The following is a 21516-nucleotide window of genomic DNA, read 5'->3' on the forward strand; positions in this document are numbered from 1 at the left end:
GCCGGCGAGCCTGGCTAGCGAGGGGAGCCGCGGGGGGCGCGCCCCGGGCGGGCCCCCGGAACAGCGCAGGATGCCCCACGAGGAGCTGCCGTCCCTGCAGAGACCCCGCTATGGCTGTAAGTACACGCTGGGCGCGCGGGGCTTCCGGCGGCCTTGGGGGAGCCCCCTCCCCGGGGGACGCGTCGGAGAAGCCGAGGGAGCCGGGTGCGCGCCGAGGAGGGAGCGGGAGGCCAGCGGCTGTGTGGCCCGCGAAGTTGGAAGCTCGAGTTGCACAGGGTAGTGAGCCGCGTCTTCCCGCTCTCCCGCCAGTTGCTGCTCCTCGGCTGGCAGCCCCAGTCTTCTGCCCGGAAAATCCCACTGGGGCGCGCAGGCAGCGCTGGGTCTGCGCTCTGGGACAGGCCAGGTTGTGGGTTTAGGGGTATCAGGTGAGGAGCCCTCAGATCTCCCGGCCGCTGCCGGCAGGGACCAGGGGGTGGCGTAAGGGACTGGATTGTTGCAACTCCGGAGGAAAGTTTGCTGTGGCTACAGGTGGGCACCGCGAGTACTGTGCCCACGCACTCGACCAGGGGCAAAGTCGGCTCACCTGGAACAGCTCTCCTCCCACCTTGCTCCCTCGAACTACGCGTGAGCTTAAAAAGCCAGTTTGTGCCCCCTTGGCATGAGTCCTTTCCTGGTGCTGCTGAAAGGGGCACCTCCGGGCCCATCCCATCTGCCCCTGCTGCCTGTGACCCTGCCAGGACTGCCTTGGGGAGAGGACGGAGAGCTAGACTCCCCAGGATCCAGTCCGAGCCCGCGTGACTTGAACGAGTTGGTGTCGATTATCCAGCCAGGGGGTGCTGCCATCCGAAAGAGGTTGCTTTGGCGGATCGTGAGTAGATGGAGCCAGATTAGCACCAACCACGTGGCCTCATGTACAGAGTTCAGAGTCTTCCTAAACATGTGCCAGGAAGTGTTTCCTTTAAAACAAACAAAAAGTTGGCGTGTGCTCCCCATCATAGGCCCTGCCTGTAAACCCATGGCTGAAGACCACTGGTTAATCTTTTGCCCTGGCCTGCCTTGTGGTAAAGGAATCAGGTTTGGGGTAAGGTGGTGTTACCTGCTGCAGGGCCGTTTTGTTTGTTTGGGAGGGCAGGGTGAGAGGGGAGGAGTTATATGTGTAAGTTCTTTCTCCCCATTAGTCTTGGAATGGAGTGTTAGAGATAGGAAGTTAGTTTTGCCACGTGACCCCTTTGGTGTCAGGCAATGAGGAACAAGCCCAGGAGCCAGCCGCAACCTCTGTACAGCAGGGAAATGCATGAAACTCTTCATCAGGACCCGTTCTTTGCAGCCTTAATGACAGTGTAGTAAAGCACACAGATGGCAGAGCTCCTTGGATTCCAGGAGCCATGCTGTGGTCATTCAATGTGTGTGGTGTCAGCCTCAGGCTGGTGAGAGTCTTGTATTTATGTGACAAGCTCCCAGAACATAAGGTAGCTTCAATGTGTCAAATTATAAGATGATCGATCACATTCTGGAAATTAGGCAGAGAGACACCAAAAATGGCTCTGGATGCCATTAAAAGCATGACGTATTCAGTGGGTCATCTCTCACTAGTCCAATGTCCTCTGCAAAGTTGTAGGGAATGAAGTGCTTTAATGTAACATATTTGCAAGTGGAAACATGTTGCTTGATTTTCATGGAATACACCTGGGACTTAGCCCCTTACAGAAACCCAGCCAAGGAGGCTCAGATCCCACAAGCATGAATGACACTCCACATTGCCACTTTCTTTTTGTTTTGTTTTAAATGTTTATTTTTGAGAGAGACAGAGCATGAGTGGGGGAGGGGTGGAGAGAGAGAGAGGGGGACACAGATCCCAAAGCAGACTCCAGGCTCTAGGCTCTGAGCTGTCTGCACAGAGGCCGTTGCTGGGCTCCAACTTACGAACTGTGAGATCATGACATGAGTCGCCCAGGTGCCCCAGCCACTTTGGAAATAATTGTCCTTCTTCTCTCATGAGTCTGGTGTGATGGAGTGCTGTGCAACCTCCCGTTTGCCTTCCCCCAGCTTGTGAAGTGCTGGCATTGTTTCGTCATTGAGTAAAAAAAGTGTTTGATAGTTTCGAGATTTTATGGTCGCCCTAAAATATTAAGGCTTTAGTTAAATCGCCTGTTACCTCCTTAACATGAACATTTCTTTATTTTGCTACCAGGCTTATGAATGGTTGTATGTTCATAGTTTATTTGAGAAAATCTAGTTAAATATACCTTAGTGTTAGGAAATGCTCATTATTCATGCAAATGGAGACTCTCTCATGTATTTGAATACGTAATTTCTGGTGGTGGTTTGATTTTTGGGCCTCTGTCAACACAAGACTGCAAACAGCGCTGTGAGCACTTCCCAGGAAAGCCGCAAAGGAATGAAGGAAAATGCACTGTCCTTGGTGTGTTGATTACAGAATTGTGCTTTTTCTTGTTTGTGAGTTTGGTAAATACAGGTTTAATAAAACCTCGGACTATAGCATACAGGTGTTATCCCTGACATTTATTTATTTATTTTTATTTTTTGGTTTTTTTTTCTAATTTTTTGTGTGTGTGTGTGTGTGTGTGTGTGTGTGTGAGAGAGAGAGAGAGAGAGAGAGAGAGAGACAGCGCAAGCAGGGGAGGGTCAGAGAGAGGGAGACACAGAATCTGAAGACAGGCAACAGGCTCTGAGCTAGTTGTCAGCACAGAGTTCGATGTGGGGCTCGAACCTACGAACCATGAGATCATGACCTGAGCTGAAGTCAGACGCTTAACCCACTGAGCCACCCAGGCACCCCCCTGACATTTAAAGATACGCAGAATCCCAGCACTTTCCCTATATGTTGTTACAATTTAAGTTCTAGTACTGTACATTCTGAGTAAAAGGTATTTGAGACTGGGCTTTGTCAACAACATTTTCGTAGTTGGTATTAATCTGTTAGACTTGTTTTAGGTCTGGTCTTCTGTTCTGCCATCTCTCTTCCCCTTGAAACGTCATTTAATTCAGTAATTTTTGTACAAAGTTAATTCACTGAGCTCAGGGCTGTTCTCCACCAGGCTGAGTACCTGTAAAATACCACGTAGTAAGTTGCACTTGAGGGATTTCTCAGCGAGCTCTCCAGGAAGGCACTCTTCGGATTTCAGACGTGAAAGATTGCTGAAGTCTTCCTGATGGGCACAAAGGAGCCCTGAATTAAAATTAAATCGTTTTTTATTTAATCTCTGCTTTTCCATTTTGGCCCCATTCTCCTGCAACCTATGAAGTTATTTTGTATCCTGTTAATACAGAACAAAGTATAGTGCTTCAGGGAATAAACGGCCAAAGATGAAAATTGGTTTCTAATTTATTTTTTAATGTTTATTTGTGTGTGTGTGTGAGAGAGAGAGAGATGGAGAGAGAGAGAGAGGGAATGCAGGGGAGGGGCAGAGAGAATCACAAGCCGACTTTGTGCTGTCAGCACAGAGCCTGAGGCAGGGCTCAATCCCAGCAACTGTGAGACCATGACCTGAGATGAAATCAAGAGTCAGGTGCTTAATTGACTGAGCCACCCAGGTGCCCCAGCTTTACTACTTTAGACAGAACCAGAATGTTGCATGATACAATATCATAACTAGAGTATCTTTTTATACTCAAAACCAAATTTAAATGACACTCATGGGTAGGCATGATTTGCAAATAATTTTTGTGCTATCATAATGAACTATGATAAATTAGCCAAAATAATTCTCAAAACACACTGCCACCATGATCTGTCAAAAGTTTTGTTCCAGTTACTTGAGAGTTAGGAACATCACTGATAGCAAAAGACTGCACTTAGATGATCTCGCTCAGAACTGATACTTCAGTCAACATTTAAGTACCTACTATGTGTGTGTGGGGGGGGTGGTAATCAATGTGATTTTGGCAAGCACTGTGATTTTCCGCCCTCTGCAAAACTTCTTTTCTCTCATGAGAAACATTGTAAAACTGTCATCAGTGTTTCACTGTTTCTTTTAGAAAATACAACATAAGCCTAGCAGAAGTGTGTGTGTGTGTGTGTGTGTGTGTGTGTGTGTGTGTGCGTGCGCACACCCGTGCACGCCCCCAGGCGTGCTGGGATGGAGGTGGTACTGTTCTGGCTGATCTTGTGAGCACTTTTTTTTTTTTAATAACGTTCTTGTTTGAATGGTGAGATTTCTACATAACTAAGTTTCTTATTCTTTCTCTCAGTATTAATATGGAAAGAAATTTCTGAACTAGTTAAACTGAGATGTGTAAAACAGAATCAAATACAACTTGGAGTGTGTCTGGGCCTGAACGTGGTGTGCTGGTTTCATTTGAAGGCAAAAGGTTCAAGGCATATGCTGTGTTGACCTGTGAAGCTATCATTAGTAGACAAAAAGTCAAGTTACCCCTTCATGTGCTTGTTTTGATTGAGTTTTTCCAAAAGATCCTCAAGGTCACCAGCTAAAGTGTCTTTTAACTTTAATTACACATGTTGTTAGCCAAAATGACTTGTTTGGGAGAGTTTAAGCTTGTAATACCAAGTTTGTTTCAGAATTTAGTATTTAGGGTGTTAGCTACCTCTTTTGTCTCTAGGGAACCATTGGTTTGCTATTGCCCCTTACCCTCCCACTAGGCAAGCTTTCTAACAACTTATTTGAAAGTTTAGTATATGAACAGATCTAATACACCATGTCTTCGTGGTAACCAAAAGAGAAACAAAAGTCCACCCAACTTCTGGTTTGATAGTCAGCTGCCGTTCTACAGGGTAGGCCCTTGAGCATGAGAATTCAGGTTTATGAACTTGGCAAGAGCTGGTATTTTTCATGTGCCATTGTGATCATCTGCTTATTAGTACTTTTGAGAGGGCCAGCGGTCTCCCCATTTCACAGAGGAGCTGAAATCTATGATGATGTCTCAAGGCCACACAGCTGGCTGGTGACCCCAACTTGACAGCTGGTGCCATCGGAGCCTGAAGGCTTTGTCTACTGGCTATTGCCTGAATCTCCTCTGAATCACTCATAGGGGTTCCACCTCTTTTTGTTTCTGGTGTGTGTCATGATTTTATCAAATTCCACAAACCTCTAGCTATTTGGATAGTGTGCTCTTTTAAATGTAGATGCATGGTGGGCCACTGGGCGGCTCAGTGGGCTGACTCCTGATTCAGGTCTGGTCATGATCTCCGGGTTCATGAGCTGGAGCCCTGTGCTGGGCACTGTGTGTGCAGCATGGAACCTACTTGGGATTCTCTCTCTTCCTCTGTCTCTCTGCCCTTTCCCTGCTCACACCCTGTCTGTCTGTCTCTCTCAAAATAAATAAACATGAAAAAAAATGGGGGAAAAAAGTAGATGCATGGTATTGTCTAAACTGGATTTTCCTTCCTCCCACCCCCAAGAAAAGCATAGAAGAATCCCTGAGCTTTTTATAGAGCACATCCAGGCTTCATCAAAGGATTTTATATATGTGTAGAGACCTCCCATCTCACTGTGAGGCACTGAAATTAAAAGTTTTTCCATAATACAGTCGTATACTCCAGTGATTCCGAATAGGATAATTTGTAAAACACATTTTATTACATATACTGGCCATGCCTTAAAAACTAGGATTGATGAGAAATGAGGCAGAAGTTTGTGGTGAGGTGACTGACACGTCAGCCAGGACTTTGTCACTTTACTGTTCTACTTTATTTTTCTCCCTTGAAGGGCAGAAGAATGGTGTTTGTGAAATGGCAACAGCCTTGGAGTTGAGGAGGTGTGGGTCTGAATCCTTATTTGGGCACTGACTGCCTGAGTAGCCTTAGGGTTTCCTCCTGTACCTTGGAGGATGGTGTTTTATATTCCTGAATTGGTGGCTGGTGTGGTTTCTGGCACACAGCACTAAACAAATTGTAATTTCAATTAACAGAGCACCTACTAAGGACAGCAGGTTATGGATAAAAGGAAAATGACTTGGATGGGAACAGCATGTAAGAGAAACTGGAAAATAAAGAAGGATACACTTTATGCACTTATGAGTTTTGTGGAAGGGAAGACGTCAGGATGGATTAGGATGGGGTGATAGGAAGGCTTCATGAATTGTGAATTTGAAGGCCTTGAGGAAGGTGGGAGGGAAAAGTGAAAGGCATTGCCGCATATTTGTTGCGTGGGTAGTTGGTGTGGGGGTGAAGCTGAGGCTGTAGGATAGATGACGAGGCAGGGTGGTGTAGCTGGAAGGGTACTTGGCAACGGACCATTTATTTGTACCCAACAAAGGGCAGTTAGAACTGTCTAGAAAGTCTCACACTGAAATACTTTTTTCTTTGGGGTATCTTTTGCTTTTTTTTTTTTTTTTTTTTTAACTTTCCAGTAGATTTTGATTAGGGAGTGGCCCAGTGAAGTGGAGAAGGGGGGAAGGCTGGGTGTGATAGGAATGCCTGACGCCGGAAACCGCAGGAGGGCCGGTGAAGACTGTGTGGGTGGGCGCTGGTGTCCCCTCTGTCTGCTGCTCACAGGCCCCTGCACCATGTGTCCAGGTTTGGGGATTCCTGTGGATGGGCACGTTTGTCAGATAGTTTTGCTCAGGATAGGACAGAGGATGCTGAATGGTGATGACGCATATGGCACTGAAGGCGTTCAGTGAACACAGAGACGGGTAGACGGGGACCCTATGGGCCCTGACTGACTCCAGCCCAGGATCTGCACAACTAACTCTAAACGATTCCAGAAGGTAAATTCTCTGAGAAGAAGTGAGAAGAATATCTAGACAACTAAATTATCTGGCAGTAGGGTTTCTGTTACTTATTTTTTTTTAATTTTGTTTATTTTTGAGAGAGAGAGAGAGAGCATGCAAGAGCAGAGGAGGGGTAGAGAGGGAGAGAGAATCCCAAGCAGGCTCTGCGTTGACAGCAGAGATCCCAATGCAGGGCTTGAACTCAGGAGGCCTGAGATCATGACCTGAGCTGGAGTCAGATGCTCAACCAACTGAGCCACCCAGAGCCCCTTTCACTTTTTTTTTTTTCCCACTTCCTCCATTACTTGGGACAGTTTTTACCTTTCGAATTTCAGTAGAGATTTAGTGCCCTCCAACGACCAGCATCTCAGTTGGGTTGAAAAACGGCTAATGGAAGATGGCTGACACCACGTTTCCAGTTCGTTCATAGGCTCAGAGATGTAACTCTATTTAATTTTACAGTCCTGGATTAGGCCGCGTGTGCCCCTGTGTCTCCCGTCAGTGCAGTGTTTGCAGGGAGCAGTTTCTAGAAGAGCAACAGCAGCAAACTTGTTGGAAAAGGGACTTTCTTTTTTTTTTTTTTTTTAATGTTTATTTTTGAGAGAGAGAGCACAAACAGAGAGGGAGACACAGAATCTGAAGGTTCCAGGCGCTGAGCTGTCAGCACAGAGCCTGATGCCGAGGGGTGGGGGAGGGCTCAAACTCACGGACAATGAGATCATGACCTGAGCTGAAGTTGGATGCTCAACCGACGGAGCCACACAGGTGCCCCAAAAGGGAATTTCTCCACATCCCCCTCCGCTAGGTCTTCTGAATCAGAAACTGGAGGTGGGGCCGAGCACCCTTTCGGCAGAGCTTTCTAGGTGATTCTGTTGCGCTGCTCAAGGGCAAAGGTGAACAGATGTTCCTAATAGGCAGTTATGCACCTCACAGTGCTTGCAGGTTTTTGCCAAATAAATGTAAACACATGGGTACAATACTGAAGGTTTTATTTAACTTCTTCCTCCTGTTTGATTGGAGCACACACCTGCACCACACACAGATCCAGGCATTGATTTCTCTAAGTTTGTGTTTATTTTACCGGATTTATTTTGGTCTGTCTTGAAGGTTTCTTTACTCTCTTCTAGAAAACAAATGTGATAGGGAACATCAAGTCCAAAATCTCCACTGAGGAGGAAGTGAGGTCTCCTTCACAAGGATTTCTAGGTGGAGGCAGTGCTTTTAGGAGCCACTGGGGAGGCTGAGGGAGCTGGGAAGTCTTTCTGTGAAATCAAGCTGGCAATTGTGGGCTCTCATACCTGCAGGGGGGCCTGGACAGTAAGGGTTGAGGGATGTCCTCTTCCTCCATTTTTCTCTTCATGACCACTGGGAGTGTTTTTCATTCACGTATTCACAGCTTTTTAAAAAATTTTTTTAATGTTTATTTTTGAGGGGGACAGACAGAGAGAGAGTGGGAGAGGAGCAGAGAGAGAGAGAGAGAGGGAGACACAGAATCCAAAACAGGCTCCAGGCTCTAAACTGTCAGCATGTAGCCTGACACGGGGCCTGAACTCATGAACTTCGAGATCATGACCCGAGCTGAAGTCAGACGCTTAACTGACTGAGCCACCCCGGTGCTCCCATAGTTTTTAGGACAGTTGAACATGCTAGCAGAAATATTATTTGCTAGGCAGAAGTGGACCCAGGTCATCCCCACACCGCAGGAAACCACAGATCTGTTTGTTTTGCTGTTGATTACAGACAGGAGTATATTCCTATGATTTTATTTCTCACTTGGGATCCCCACAGATGACTTCAGTTGCTCTCCTTTAGCATTCCATTATTATCAGTCTTTGAAAGAAGACCTTTTTATATCATTAAAAAAAAAACAAGGTCGATTAGTTCCTGGTAATTTTGTCCATGCTTATATTCTTATTTGCAGATACGCATTCAATCTTAAGTAATGTTAATGCCTTCCATTAGTCCTCTTCATCTAAAAAGACTTGATTTGCAAGAGACGGAAGCTATGTATTTCAACTACTTGAGTCATGTTTATGTTCATTAGCTAGCTGCTGGCCTGGTACCCTGGCACTGAGAACATGTTCAATAAATATTTGTTATTACTGGTTTTGCTTCAAGTGTCTGCACTGTACTCTTTCTCTAGAGGGGCTTATTTCTGTTATCTGTTAAAGATACTTTGAGCAGCTTTCAAGTGGCAGCCAAGTAGATTTGTCTTTACACTCTGTGGGACCTCGGTGAGTTACTTTGGATTCTTGGTGCCTAAGTTTTCTTAGTTGTAAAATGCAGGTGGTACAGTGCCTGCTCAGAGGGTTAAAGGATTAAATGCAAGGGAACGTATCTCATCAGAATGTGCCTCTGTAGAGACAGCCCTTGAATGTTGGGCAGGGGGATGATGATGGCGGCTCCCTCTCATCACTACTTTCCCTTGCCTTTCTCCTCACCTCTTTGCCCTTTTCTCCCCTTAACCGAAAGTGGACTTCACATTCTTGGCCCAGGGGCACCTGGCTGGTTCAGTCGATAGAGCATGTAGCTCTTTTATTTTTATGTGTTTATTTATTATTTTTAAGAGAGTCAGCGTCATTGGAGGAGGGGAGAGAGAGACACACACACACAGAATCTGAAGCAGGTTCTAGTATCCAAGCTGTCAGCACAGAGCCCGACGCAGGGCTGGAACCCAAGAGCTGTGAGATCATGACCTGAGCCGAAATCAGATGCTTAACCAAATGAGCCACCTAGGCACCCACGAGCATGTGACTCTCGATCTTAACATTGTTAGTTTGAATCCCATGTTGGGGATAGAGTTAACTTTAAAAAATCATGGGACCATACTTCGTTGAAAGTGTATACTCCTGAGAACATATTTTAGTCATCTGTATGGAAATTGAGTGGATCTTACTTTGCATGGGGATCAAATCAGCCTTGTTTATGCATATGTAAGAAATCTTAACACAGTTTGTTCCTTTGTTTAAATCAGGTTGGATTGGGATTGGATTCCTGCATGTATTTTTCTGTCATCTTAAAAAAGACTGTGGAGTTGTCACTCTCACACCTGAGTGAGGAACTCTGCAGTTACTAAGCATCCTGTTGTCTCTTTTTGGGTTAGGTTGATTGTTGCTGCTGGCTACTCACTTGAAAGCCCAAGTGTTCATGATGGAAACATATCGAGATGGGAAGGAGCCACTTGAAATAAGTGTTAGTCTTTTGCCTGGTTTACATTGTAGAGTTGGACGTGGCTGGCAGGGTCCAGCTAGTGCTGTGGGAGCTCAGAGGGGAGGAGAGGAAGAGGAGGAAGTACACTGGGGTGTCTGACATCCCTCAGGCCTTCCTGCTTCCAGAAAGTTAGTGAAGCTTACATTCATGGGCCCAGCGAAGCTCAACTGCTAGATATAACCAGGATATATGTTGGAGCCCTGAGAAACCAAGAAACTAGGCTGCTTCTCACCTTGGCACTTGCAGATTATTCTTCATTCTGCGCCTTTTTCCTCCAGGCATTTGATTCTAGCATGTGTCATTTACATGTTTTCTATCCTCCCCCACTGCTTCTCACTGTCCCCAGGGGGGACAGTTGAGACCAGCTAGACTTAACTGATGGACAGCTCCATGGCCATTGGGCACGTCTGCCCTGGGCTGACCGAGCAGGCTTTCCAGGGGTGGGCTAAGAGGATTGGGAGGGGTCGGTCATAAAGCCAACCTCCCAGGGTGGGGGTTCTCATTTCAGCCCTCATCCCACAAAACTGTGCTGCCCCTTAGAAGATCCAGGAAGGTGGCTTCCCAGAGCCTTGCTCATGCTGAACTCTTAGAAGTCTGTCTGAAAATGGTCATTTCAGAGCTATACAGACATGCTTTAGCTTTTATTCTGTAGTTGAGATTTATTTTCCAAAGGGAAAAAAAATTACTTAAACATACATAAAAGATAGTTACCTGTTCACTGGAACCAGCATTGTCTTTGGCACTAATTCTGGGTACAGTCTTGGATTTCTTCCTCTGTTCTCCAATAACGTATTTGCTGTTGTTCTTTTGAAGTAGCCGATAGTTTGGAGAATTATGCTTATATGTTCCTCTTCAGTGTAGGCTCTAGCAAGGGTGGAAATAGGATTTTAAATTGTTTTACCACAGATTAGCTTTCATAACAATCAGATGAGTTTTGAAAATACTATGCTGATTACTCTGAAGACAAACATGGACAAAATAAAAGAAACACCTTGAGGGTAGGGATGGTTTTTTGGTTACTGTTGTATCCCCAGTATCTAGCCCATAAGTAAATCATCATGTCAACAGTGGTTGTATCTAGGTAATGAGGTAATGGGTGAATTAAAAACATGTTTTTCCTCTTCAAATGTCTATGTAAATACTTTTATAGTTAAAAAGTTCTAATAGTTACCCTTACCTGATGAAGATGCAAAGTTCTTGTTAGATATTAGCCCTGTCTTGAGAAAATTACAGGTCTGAAAAACAGGTCTGCTGTCATGGAACAATTCAGTGGCAATCGAATTTTCCAGGTGTGTGTGTGTGTGTGTGTGTAAGGGAGAGCCAGATGGAGAGACAGACAGATTTGCCGGGCCAGGATGCATAGTTGTTAAGCTACTGTAATTGGGAGAGAGGTCATGAGAGGCTGGGTGAAAAACATAAAGATCAGCAAGGTGAACTTGACAATGGCACCAGGGGGGGAAATATCCCAGGTGGACAGTAGCTACTGAAGGATTTTTATTTGTTGGCTTGTTTTAGTCATCTCTGCACCCAATGTGGGGCTCGAACTACAGGGCCTTGAGATTAAGAGTCCCATGCTCTTACCACCGAGCCAGCCAGGTGCCTCAGGTTTTTGAAATCTGTGAAGGAAAAGTGCTCAGGAAACTGCTCTGTAAAAAGCAGTAATGACTCAAGAAGTAGTGTTCACAGTGACCCTACAGATTGCCGACATTAGCAGCAGGGTGGTTATTCTCCTGACTCGCCGGGAGGGCTCTCAACAATCTAAAAAGAGGAGACCACCGAGTATTCTTACATTTGACAAGAAGCGCCGGATGCTACATATATGGTGGAATTCACATCGAGTCAGCAGACCAGGGCCTCAGGGGTCAAGTGTGATAAGAGTCTTAGGTAAAAATAAGCAGTTTTGAAATGTTCTTCAATTAGAGATTGCATTTGCTTTGTAGTCATTCCAGTGGGGAGGAAAATATTTGTGAAAAGTACAGATAATAGTACACAGGAGTCTAGAAGCTTATTGGCCCCCGGGAAGCCACCACTGCCCCCTGAGTTATGTTTCAAACCTGTGGTAGCTGTGGTGGAAATACTGGTAGCCTGAAACCATGAGAGGTGTGAAGCGCCGCGGAAGATGAGGTCCCATCACCCATCTGAGAGCTTGGGTTAAGGTGTCACTTGTGTAATATGGAGTAGGACTTGTCTGAGCTCCTGACTCTATCTGAAAAATGAGTTTATGTTTACCCCAAAAGGGATGTGAGGTATGGGACGTTGCTCTGAAAATGACTCACATGGGTATATGTGTGATTGTGTCCAGGACTCATTTTGCCACTTACTTGAGGAACTTTGTAGTGTCGTGTTACACATGTTAGTGTTAGCTCTTAATCCTCTATCTGCCTCCAGCCCAGTGCCACTTGAGTTATTTTTTTAAATTTTTTAATGTTTTATTTAGTTTTGATACAGAGAGAGACAGAGCATGAGAGGGGGAGGGGTAGAGAGAGAAGGAGTCACGGAACCGGAAGCAGGCTCCAGGCTCTGAGCTAGCTGTCAGCACAGAGCCCTACGCGGGGCTCGAACTCACGAACGTGAGATCTGACCTGAGCCGAAGTCTGAGACTTAACCGACTGAGCCACCCAGGTGCCCCAGCCACTTGAGTTTTGTGACCTAGACTATGTTTGAACCCATATTTGCAATGAATTTTTTTTCTTCTTTGTCTGGCTTGAAAGGCAACACTGATTTGGGGTAACAATACCTGTGAGATGTGAACTTTTTAAATACTAGTGTATAAATAATCTTTGGCCAGATCCTTCCGTGTCCAGCTAAACATTTCTTTTCCTAGGAGGTGTGAATAATGCAAACCCAAGAGAGTAGTAAGATCCTTAAGCTTGTAACGACTTTCTGGGGCACCTGGATGGCTCAGTTGGTTAAGTGTCTGACTTTGTTGAGCTCAGGTCATGATGTCATGGTTCGTGGGTTCGAGCCCTTCGTCAGTCTCTGTGCTGACAGCTCAGAGTCTGGAACTTGCTTCAGATTCTGTGTCTCCCTGTCTCTCTGCGCCCTCCTGCTCGTACTCTGTCTTGTAAAGACTTTTCAAGAGCCCTGTGCCATAGGGGAATGTTTCATAAAAGGAAACTACCTTAGGAGATGGAGGAAATCTGTGTGTTCAGCAATAGGGGATGAAGCTAGGGAAGGCAATTCTGCCTCCCAGTCTGGGAGGCAACTTCTTTCTTTGCAAAGCTGACAGGTTGTGATTTATTGTTCAGTCAAGGAGGGGTGGAGGGGGGGGCAGCTGGGGTCACTTAGGCCTGAGAAGATTTCTCAGGGCTGCTGGGTGTCAGCAGTGGGCCAGCTTGCTAGGTTAATAGCACATCTTTGACGACGACCATGCTATCATAATAGCACACTTGTTTTTAGATCTGTGGAGTTCATAGTTGACAACCTAGTAGACCCTCCATGGGAGCTTTGCAAAGAAGATGTTGATTCCTTGGATGCCATCCCCCAGATACTCTCTTTGTGTGGGTATAGTACTCTAATACAGGTATTTTTATTTTTTTTTATTTTGTAAATAAAAATTTTTGCTCTCCCTAACGCCTCAAAGAGAACAGTACAGTGAATACCTACTCCTTTCACTCAGCCTCACTTCTTGACACGTCGTCCCATCGGCAGATGTTGGGGCAGCTCACCCCTGAGTCCCTCAGCTCCCATCTTCCTTGCCAACGAGGACATTTCCCTCCGCATCCCCAGGACCAACAGTCCCATACATTCAAGTCTGCCATCTAATTTGAGTAATTTTCCCCAAGTGTACTTGATAACCAACTGTTTGGATCCACAGTCCAGTCAGGTTTTTCACACTGCCTTTGGCTGTTGCGCCCACCCCCAACCTTGGTCTTTTGCGGGCACTGTCACCTCCCTATCAGTTCAAGGACACAGGCCCCTGAGGAGGCCAGGCCCATTTCCTGGCCTGAATGGCTTACGGGTGATGTGGTTTCCTCCCAGCACATCACATCAGGAGGCCACCATGTCCAACCTCCTGCTACTGCTGATAAATAGATAAATTTTAATACTTCATAGGATATTTCACTGGGCTTGGTTGCCTAGTTTGAAATCCACCGAATTAACTCACTCTGTATGTTTGTCATAAAATACACAACATCATATTTACCATCTTAGACATTAAATTTTTTTTAATGTGTATTTTTGAGAGAGCGAGCGAGAAAGAGAATGAGAATGAGCCACAGAGGGGCAGAGAGAGGGGACACAGAACACAAAGCAGGCTCCAGGCTCTGAACTGTCAGCACAGAGCCTGTCAAACCCACGAACGATGAGATCATGACCTGAGCCAAAGCTGGACACCCAACCGACTGAGCGACCATCCAGGCGCCTTCATTTTAGTCATTTTTAGTGTACAGTTCTGTGTCATTAGGTACACTCAGTGTTCTCCAATTATAACCACACAATTCTTCTCCAGAGCTTTTTCATCCTGTCAAACTGAAACTTTGTACTTACTGAACAATAACTTCCCATTCTCCTTCCTACCGGCGTTGGCCCCCACCCTTCTGCTTTCTCTAGGATTTTGACTACTCTAGATATTTCCTACAAGTGGAATCGTGTGGTATCAGTCTTTTTGTGACTGGCTTACTTGACCTACTCTGATGTCCTCAGGGTTCATCCAAGTTATGGAACTTTTTTGAAGACTGAATAATATTCCATGGTGTATGTGTATGCATATATGCATGTATGTATGTGTGTATATGTGTATGTGTATATATGTATGTGTATATGTATATATGTGTATTTGTGTGAATATGCATGTATTTATGTGTATATATGTGTTTATGTGTAACTATGTATATATGTGTAGGTGTATATATACATACACATAATATGTTGTTCATCCATTCATGCATTGATGGACACTCAAGTTGTTTCTGCCTTTTGGCTTTTGTGAATAACGCTGCTGTGACCATAGGTGGGTACAATATGTGTTTGTGTCTCTGCTTTCACTTGTTTTCAGTCTATATCCAGGAGTGGGATTCCTGGATCAGATGGTAATACTATGTTTAACTTTTTGAGGAACCACCTCTCAATTTTCAGTAAAGTGAATTGGAGAAGCCTCTGAAGGGTAAAATATCTGGGCTTCTGTTCATATGACCTCCCCAAGGGTGTGTGTGTATCTATCTCCTCTTCATAGAGAATAAAGACCAAGTGTGTAAAATCTAACTGTGCTAAGATTTACTTTTTTACACCCTCAGATGGCAGGATAAGAGAATCTTTTCATTAACAGTATACATCACTTTTTAAATAGTTTAGTTTGGGGCTGACAATTTATTTTTTAATTTTTATTTTATTTTAATGTATATCCAAGTTAGCATATAGTGCAACAGTGATTTCAGGAGTAGATTCTTTAATGCCCCTTACCCATTTAGCCATCTCCCCTCCCACAGTTCCTCTAGTAAGCCCCTGTTTGTTCTCCATCTTTAAGAGTCTCTTATGTTTTGTCCCCCTCTCTGTTTTTATATTATTTTTGCTTCCCTTCCCTTATGTTCATCTGTTTTGTATCTTAAAGTCCTCATATGAGTGAAGTCATATATTTCTCTTTCTCTGACTAATTTTGCTTAGCATAATACCCTTTAGTTCCATCCATGTAGTTGCAAATGGCAACATTTCTTTTTGACTGCCGAGTAATACTCCGTGTGTGTGTGTGTGTGTGTGTGTGTGTGTGTACACACACACCACATCTTCTTTATCCATTCATCCATCAGTGGACATTTAGGCTCTTTCCATACTTTGGCTATTGTTGATAGCGCTACTATAAACATTGAGGTGCATGTGTCCCTTCGAAACAGCATACCTGTATCCCATAGGTAAAAACCTTATAGTGCAATTGCTGGGTCGTAAGGTAGCTCTATTTTTAATTTTTTGAGGAACCTCCATACTCTTTTCCAAAGGGGCTGCACCAGTTTGCATTTCCACCGGCAGTGCAAAAGAGATCGTCTTTTTCTGTGTCCTCACCAACATCTGTTGTTGCCTGAGTTGTTCATGTTGGTGCTGGTAATTTAAATAGTATTAGTACATAGAAAATAAATTGCCCTTGGTTTCTATAAATAGTGCAAAGGCAGGTAATAGGTTGCCTTTTTGGGGCTTATAGGATTCTTAAAACAATATTTTCATTAACTTAACTCCTCTGAATACTAAATGTGTGACCTTGGACAAAGTCCTCACTTCCTGGTTCATGGTGTGCACCTGTAAAACGGGAATAATTATAGTAGAATGAATTATCTATGGGAAGTACTTGGTGTCTGGTGAAGAGAAAGCACTCATTCAGTGCAAGCTATGAATATCATATTTCCTGTCAGTTTTAAAGATATTAGTTAGATCTGATTATCTTTGGAAGTATGATTTGGAAAGCAGGTATTTTTAAAATGAGCTGTTACCATTTTACTGGACTTGACATCTTTGACAGTCTGACTGGTAGCCTTCCAGAGTGATGATTCTTAATCTAAGCAAAAAGTGGCAGGAGTGTGTGAGAACCTGGGATGTGGAATGGCAGACTGAAAGTAAGAAGAAACTGTGTCATAAGGGTGAGTGCTTGTCATTTTTATATACAGCTCCCGCTGTGGGGTTGAGATTCAGGAAGCATGTTTGGATGATTTTGGCTTCATTGTTCCTGGGTAAGGTGAATTCAGGATTGGCAGGCTGCTCTTTTTGAAAGTTGGTTGTTATTATATTTCCTGGTTGATAATGAGCTGAGAATTTTTAGATCAACAGTCTGCCTATAACCAAGTTGCTGTGTGTTAATGATTAGTTTGGAGCTTGTGCTAAAAATAGCGTGTGAAGTCCCAGGGATTATTTAACAGAGAAGATTTTGGTTCTGCAGAGCTAATAGCCTGGTAAGTATTGAAAATCAGGTACTGTACTTGAGTGGGAAACCTTGATGGAGCCCTTCTCTTAGACCTGTCTCTGGTTGCCCATAGAGCCTGGGGAGAGACACTCTGTAGTGCTTCATGCCTTCTGGAGGGGGGCAGGATTGTAAGACGTAGATCATGTATACACAGTTGTCAAAGCAGGGATTGGTTTCTGACTTTTTCTGTCAATTTAGCCTTGAATGATGCTGATAATGACAAGTAGACACCATTGCTTGTATGGGCCAGGTGCTGTATAGAAGCACTGTATATGAAACATCTGATTTGATCCTTACACTGACCCTCTGCGGTTGGTAATGTTATCCTTTTAAGTAAGGAAAATGAGGTACAGAGAGATTAGGTGGCAGAGTCAAGATTTGAATCCAGGTGGTGGGACTCCAGATTTTGTGCCCACTATACTTGTTGGATACAAGTTAAAAAGTTTGTCTTGGGCACTTGGTACTCTGTCCTTTGGGTCTTGCCTTTACCCATTATATTCATTTCCTATTTTATAACAAACGAATGCAAACTGTGGGCTTACATGCATTTTTTAGGGAGAAGAGAAATTTATTTTGTCACAATTCTGGAGGCTAGAAGCCCAACCAAGGTGTTAACTGGGCCATACACCCTCTAAGGGCTCAGATAAAGAATTCCCTTTTATCCTCTCTTCCTGCTGCTGCTTATTGCTGGCGATCCTTAAGTTCCTTGGCTTTTAGATGAATCCTTCCAATCTCTTCCTCCATGACGACTTAGCATTTTCCTGGGTGTCTGTTTGCTCTTATAAAACACTACTCATTGGGCTAAAGCCAATGCTAATCTGGTATGACCTCATTTTAAATCATAGCATCTGCAAAGACCCCATTTCAAAATAAATTCGCATTCCAAAGTTCTGAGCATGCATGAATTTGCAGGGGGGCTACTATTCAGTTCAGTAAAGCCATTAACTTTGTGACAAGGGAGAATTGTAGTCATTGTAAATTTTTAGCACAGTGACTTTGGCTGTTCAGAAACAATTGGTAAGTACAGCCACAGAGAGGTGGAGAGTTAGGGGATTAGCTGGTAACTGCCATTCAGTCAAGTGCTTGCTCCTCACCCCGCAGATGAAAGAAGGGGGTTGCAAGCAGAATGCAGAAGGAACAGAGAGCAAAGAAAGGGTTTGGGGGCACCAGAAGGCAGGTGAGGCTTCAGTGGGTGCTAACCTAGTGAGAGATGGAGCAGTAATAGCAACACTGTTTAGCAGCAAGCACCTCAGACTGATGTTTGAAACCTTCTCTCAATGACATAAAGTTTATTTAGCTCATTTTGAATAAGAGAACTGGGTAATGTGTGACCCTTTTTAGAGCAGTTTGTATCCAGCTGTCTTTGCAGTACCTGTAGGCTTAGCCAACAGTTAGATAGAAAACTGGCTCATTTAGTAGTCATTTGATCAGGCTGCATGTCTGAGACATACATTGTTCCCAACAAAATTTCTATGGTGACCGGACTTTATGATATAGATCCATAACTCAAGTTTATGAATATCCACTTTGCATGTTTTGCTTTGGCCTGATGAGCACAGAACCAAATTTGGGGCTCATCTATAGAATTTGTAGAGAGCTTACCCATTGTTTCCAGTGTATTTATATTCTTTCTGTCTTCCTTCCTCTTGTCTTTTACTGCTGTTTTTACCACATTTATTTCTTTATTTTTTAATGTTTGTTTTTAGGTTTATGTATGTATGTATTTATTTTTGAGAGACAGAGAGAGGCAAAGCATAAGTAAAGGGGGGCGGCGGGCAGAGAGAGAATGAGACACAGAATTCAAAGCAGGGTCCAGGCTCCGAGCTGTCAGCACAGAGCCTGATGTGGGGCTTGAACCCACGAGCCGTAAGATCATGACCTGAGCCAAAGTCAGACGCTTAACCTACTGAGCCACCCAGGCACTCCTATTTATTTATTTTGAGAGAGACGGAGACAGCATGAGTAGGGGAGGGACAGAGAGACAGAGAGAGAGAGAGAGAGAAACCCAAGCAGGGCTCAAATTCACAAAACTCTGAGATCATGACCTGAGCTGGAACCAAGAGTAAGACGCTTAACCAACTGAGCCACCAGTCCATCCAGTTCCTTGATGTTTATTTTTATTTTATTTTATTTTTGAGAGAGAGCGTGTGTGAGTTGGAAGTAGGGGAAGGACAGAGTGACAGGGAGACACAGAATCCAAAGCAGGCTCTTTATATTTAGACTTTTTTTTTTTTTAAACTAATCCATCTATCTTGATTGACCTCCTCAAATACTCCTAGGAGGAAAGGGAGACATTTGTGTTCATGAGACAGAGAAACACTTAGGGCAGATCTTAGGCTGAGGAGGTGACACAGTGTCACAGGGCCCTGGCTCTGTTGCTTACTGTCACTTGGCTATGGTTTTCTCTCCTGTGAAATCAGAGTGTACCTGTTGGATGGCATCAGTAGGACAAAGTGGGATCGCAAAGGTAAAGCACCTGGCACAGGGCCCAGCACGAACAGTGCTCAGCGGAGCAAGGACGTGTCCCAGAGAGGGGATAATGTTAGCTGAGCCTGGAGCTGGGAATATGTGCATGTGTGTGGGATTGGTGAGAGCATGGGGAGGGGACTCTCAGCCCACATGCACCTTGCTCTCTCTGCCCCTGTCTTTGCTCCATGAGGAGCATGAGCTAGCTCTGGGAGGTCAGGAGGCCTGCCGGCTTCACCGATGCTAACAGAACTGACAGGGGCATTTACAACTCGTAACACTGGTGACCAAGACTATTTTGGGAGATAGATTCATTAAAATTTTATTGCTTTAGTTTGTTTTTTTCTTCTCCATCCTCTTTGTTTACTGCCTTCTGTTATGTATAAACTTTGGAAGTCTGAAGAGCAGACAGCTGTTAATGTTGCCATTGGAGAACCAAAGGCACAACTTAAAATAAACTGATTTCTAATGACACAGAGAAATGCTTATATAATAAAGTGACATGTCAGGATATACACTGTGGGGAGGTTAGGATTTAGTTCTGTGGGGGAAAAGACTGGAAGGAAGTGCATCAAATTGTTAATACTTGTTTTAGGTGGGACAGTTTCCTGTTCTTTAGTCTTTCCTAGAGAGGCCTGTAATCATATTAAAAACAGAGGGAACCCCCACCCCATAGATTTCATATCATTCCTTCTGATGGTGAGAGACCAAGTTCTTTCCCATCTGGACTTGATGGACTTGGGCGAACATAGTCTCAGCTAGAGGTTGTTGGTGTGCTACAATAAGGAATTATGCCACTACCTTTGCCCTGAACCTGGGAACTCCATAACATCATTCAGACCCCTGGGTCTGTGCATGCATGTCACATGGAAACAAGAGGGTTTTTTTTGCGTGTTCAAGTGTTAGAAGTCAGAGGATGGACTGAATTTCAATTGGAAATGGCTGTGTAACGAACTGCATGGATCACATTAAGAATAGGTTTTTCCCATGGTCTGTGCCAGTAACCTCTTTCTTGACACCCTCAAGTCAGAAGATTAGAATGCCTTTGCTCAGTTCTGGGTTTCCCTTCATCGGCATCCAGTCATTTTCAGTGAGCAGAATCTCAGTCAGCTGGCACCTTGCCAGCAACGGCCAAATTAGACATAATTGCACATCAGCTTCACTTTCAGGTCTGGTGCTTACTGTGCCCTGCAGAAGCCTGCCAGACCTGGAGCTTTGTTCTCCCTGGGAATAGCATGCCCCAGAAGAAAGGTTACAGTATAACTCATCGTACAAACGTAGACATCTTTGTGGGGAAAGGGGATTCTATTAATCCTGCCAAGGCAACGGTGTCAGCTGGGCCGTTTCTGGTTAAATGGGAGACGTAGGGTCCCTCTGCTCTGTAGGATGGACCTTGCTCCGTTTTGTAAAATTGAACTTCGCTTTCCTAGACGGCAACCTTGGGAGGAGAGGAGAAGCCAAAACTGTTGGAGAGTGTGCTGGGCATTTGAGAAAAGGGGAGGCAGGGTGCCTTTTCAGGGAAGTTGAGCTAAAAATAGAGCACAGCCACTCAGCAGTTGCTTGGACACTTAAAGCACTCGGGTTAGTGCCATTGTTGCTTTTCTCTGCATTCCTTGTGAGGCCTGTCCCCCTTTCCTCTGTGTCATAAAGAGCTGGTCTCTAGGCAGTGTCGGCTGGGATGCAGCCTGTTTAATATCCCAAGGGAGCTGGACCAGAGGGTCACGAGGTCTCCTGGAGCTCTCCGAGCTGCGATTTTATAATAGATGACCTAAGGCCTGCGCTGCATGGGTGATGAGGGGCCACAAGCAGGCACCCTTCCTGCTGAAACGGCAGGGCCCCAGATCCTCTGTCCCTGGCTGTCCCATGCTCAGGGGCATGTTCCTCTCTGAGCAAGGGGAGTGCAGACCTTTCACCGGAGGGTAGGTTTCCTGGTGGGATCAGCTGTAGGTGTTGGGGATGCTGAGAAGGAAGAGAAAATGACACTATAGTTAAATCTGTAGGTTGGGCTTGTTCAGCCTTAACACTGCTGCCATTTTGGACCGGGCAGTCCTTGGTTGGGGAGGGGAGGAAGGGCCTGTTCATTGTGGCATGCTGAGCAGCATCCCTGACACGCCGGGTGCCAGTAGTAGTACCCACCCCCACGCCCCTGTTATGACAACCCAAAATGTTTCCACACATTGCCACATGTCCCCAGTCGAGAATCTGCTGTAGGTAAAGACCCAAAACTGTTTTCTGGATATTTCTGTATTGCTGGGCTTGCT

The 21516-nt window shown here is 44.8% G+C and overlaps 1 protein-coding gene across 1 annotated transcript in view; it reads left to right on the forward strand.

The window, feature by feature from the left end:
- Positions 1 to 6: 6 nt before the first annotated feature.
- Positions 7 to 21516, forward strand: part of IQGAP2 (IQ motif containing GTPase activating protein 2) — a 278242-nt gene continuing 256732 nt past the window's right edge. The window contains exon 1 of the mRNA XM_029942461.1: positions 7 to 116. Coding sequence (XP_029798321.1) covers positions 71 to 116 — 46 coding nt within the window. The 5' untranslated portion in view covers positions 7 to 70. The remainder of the gene's footprint in view (positions 117 to 21516) is intronic.

The sequence above is a fragment of the Suricata suricatta genome, chromosome 6 (genome assembly GCF_006229205.1).
Source record: "Suricata suricatta isolate VVHF042 chromosome 6, meerkat_22Aug2017_6uvM2_HiC, whole genome shotgun sequence".
In the NCBI taxonomy this organism is placed as follows: Eukaryota; Metazoa; Chordata; class Mammalia; order Carnivora; family Herpestidae; genus Suricata; species Suricata suricatta.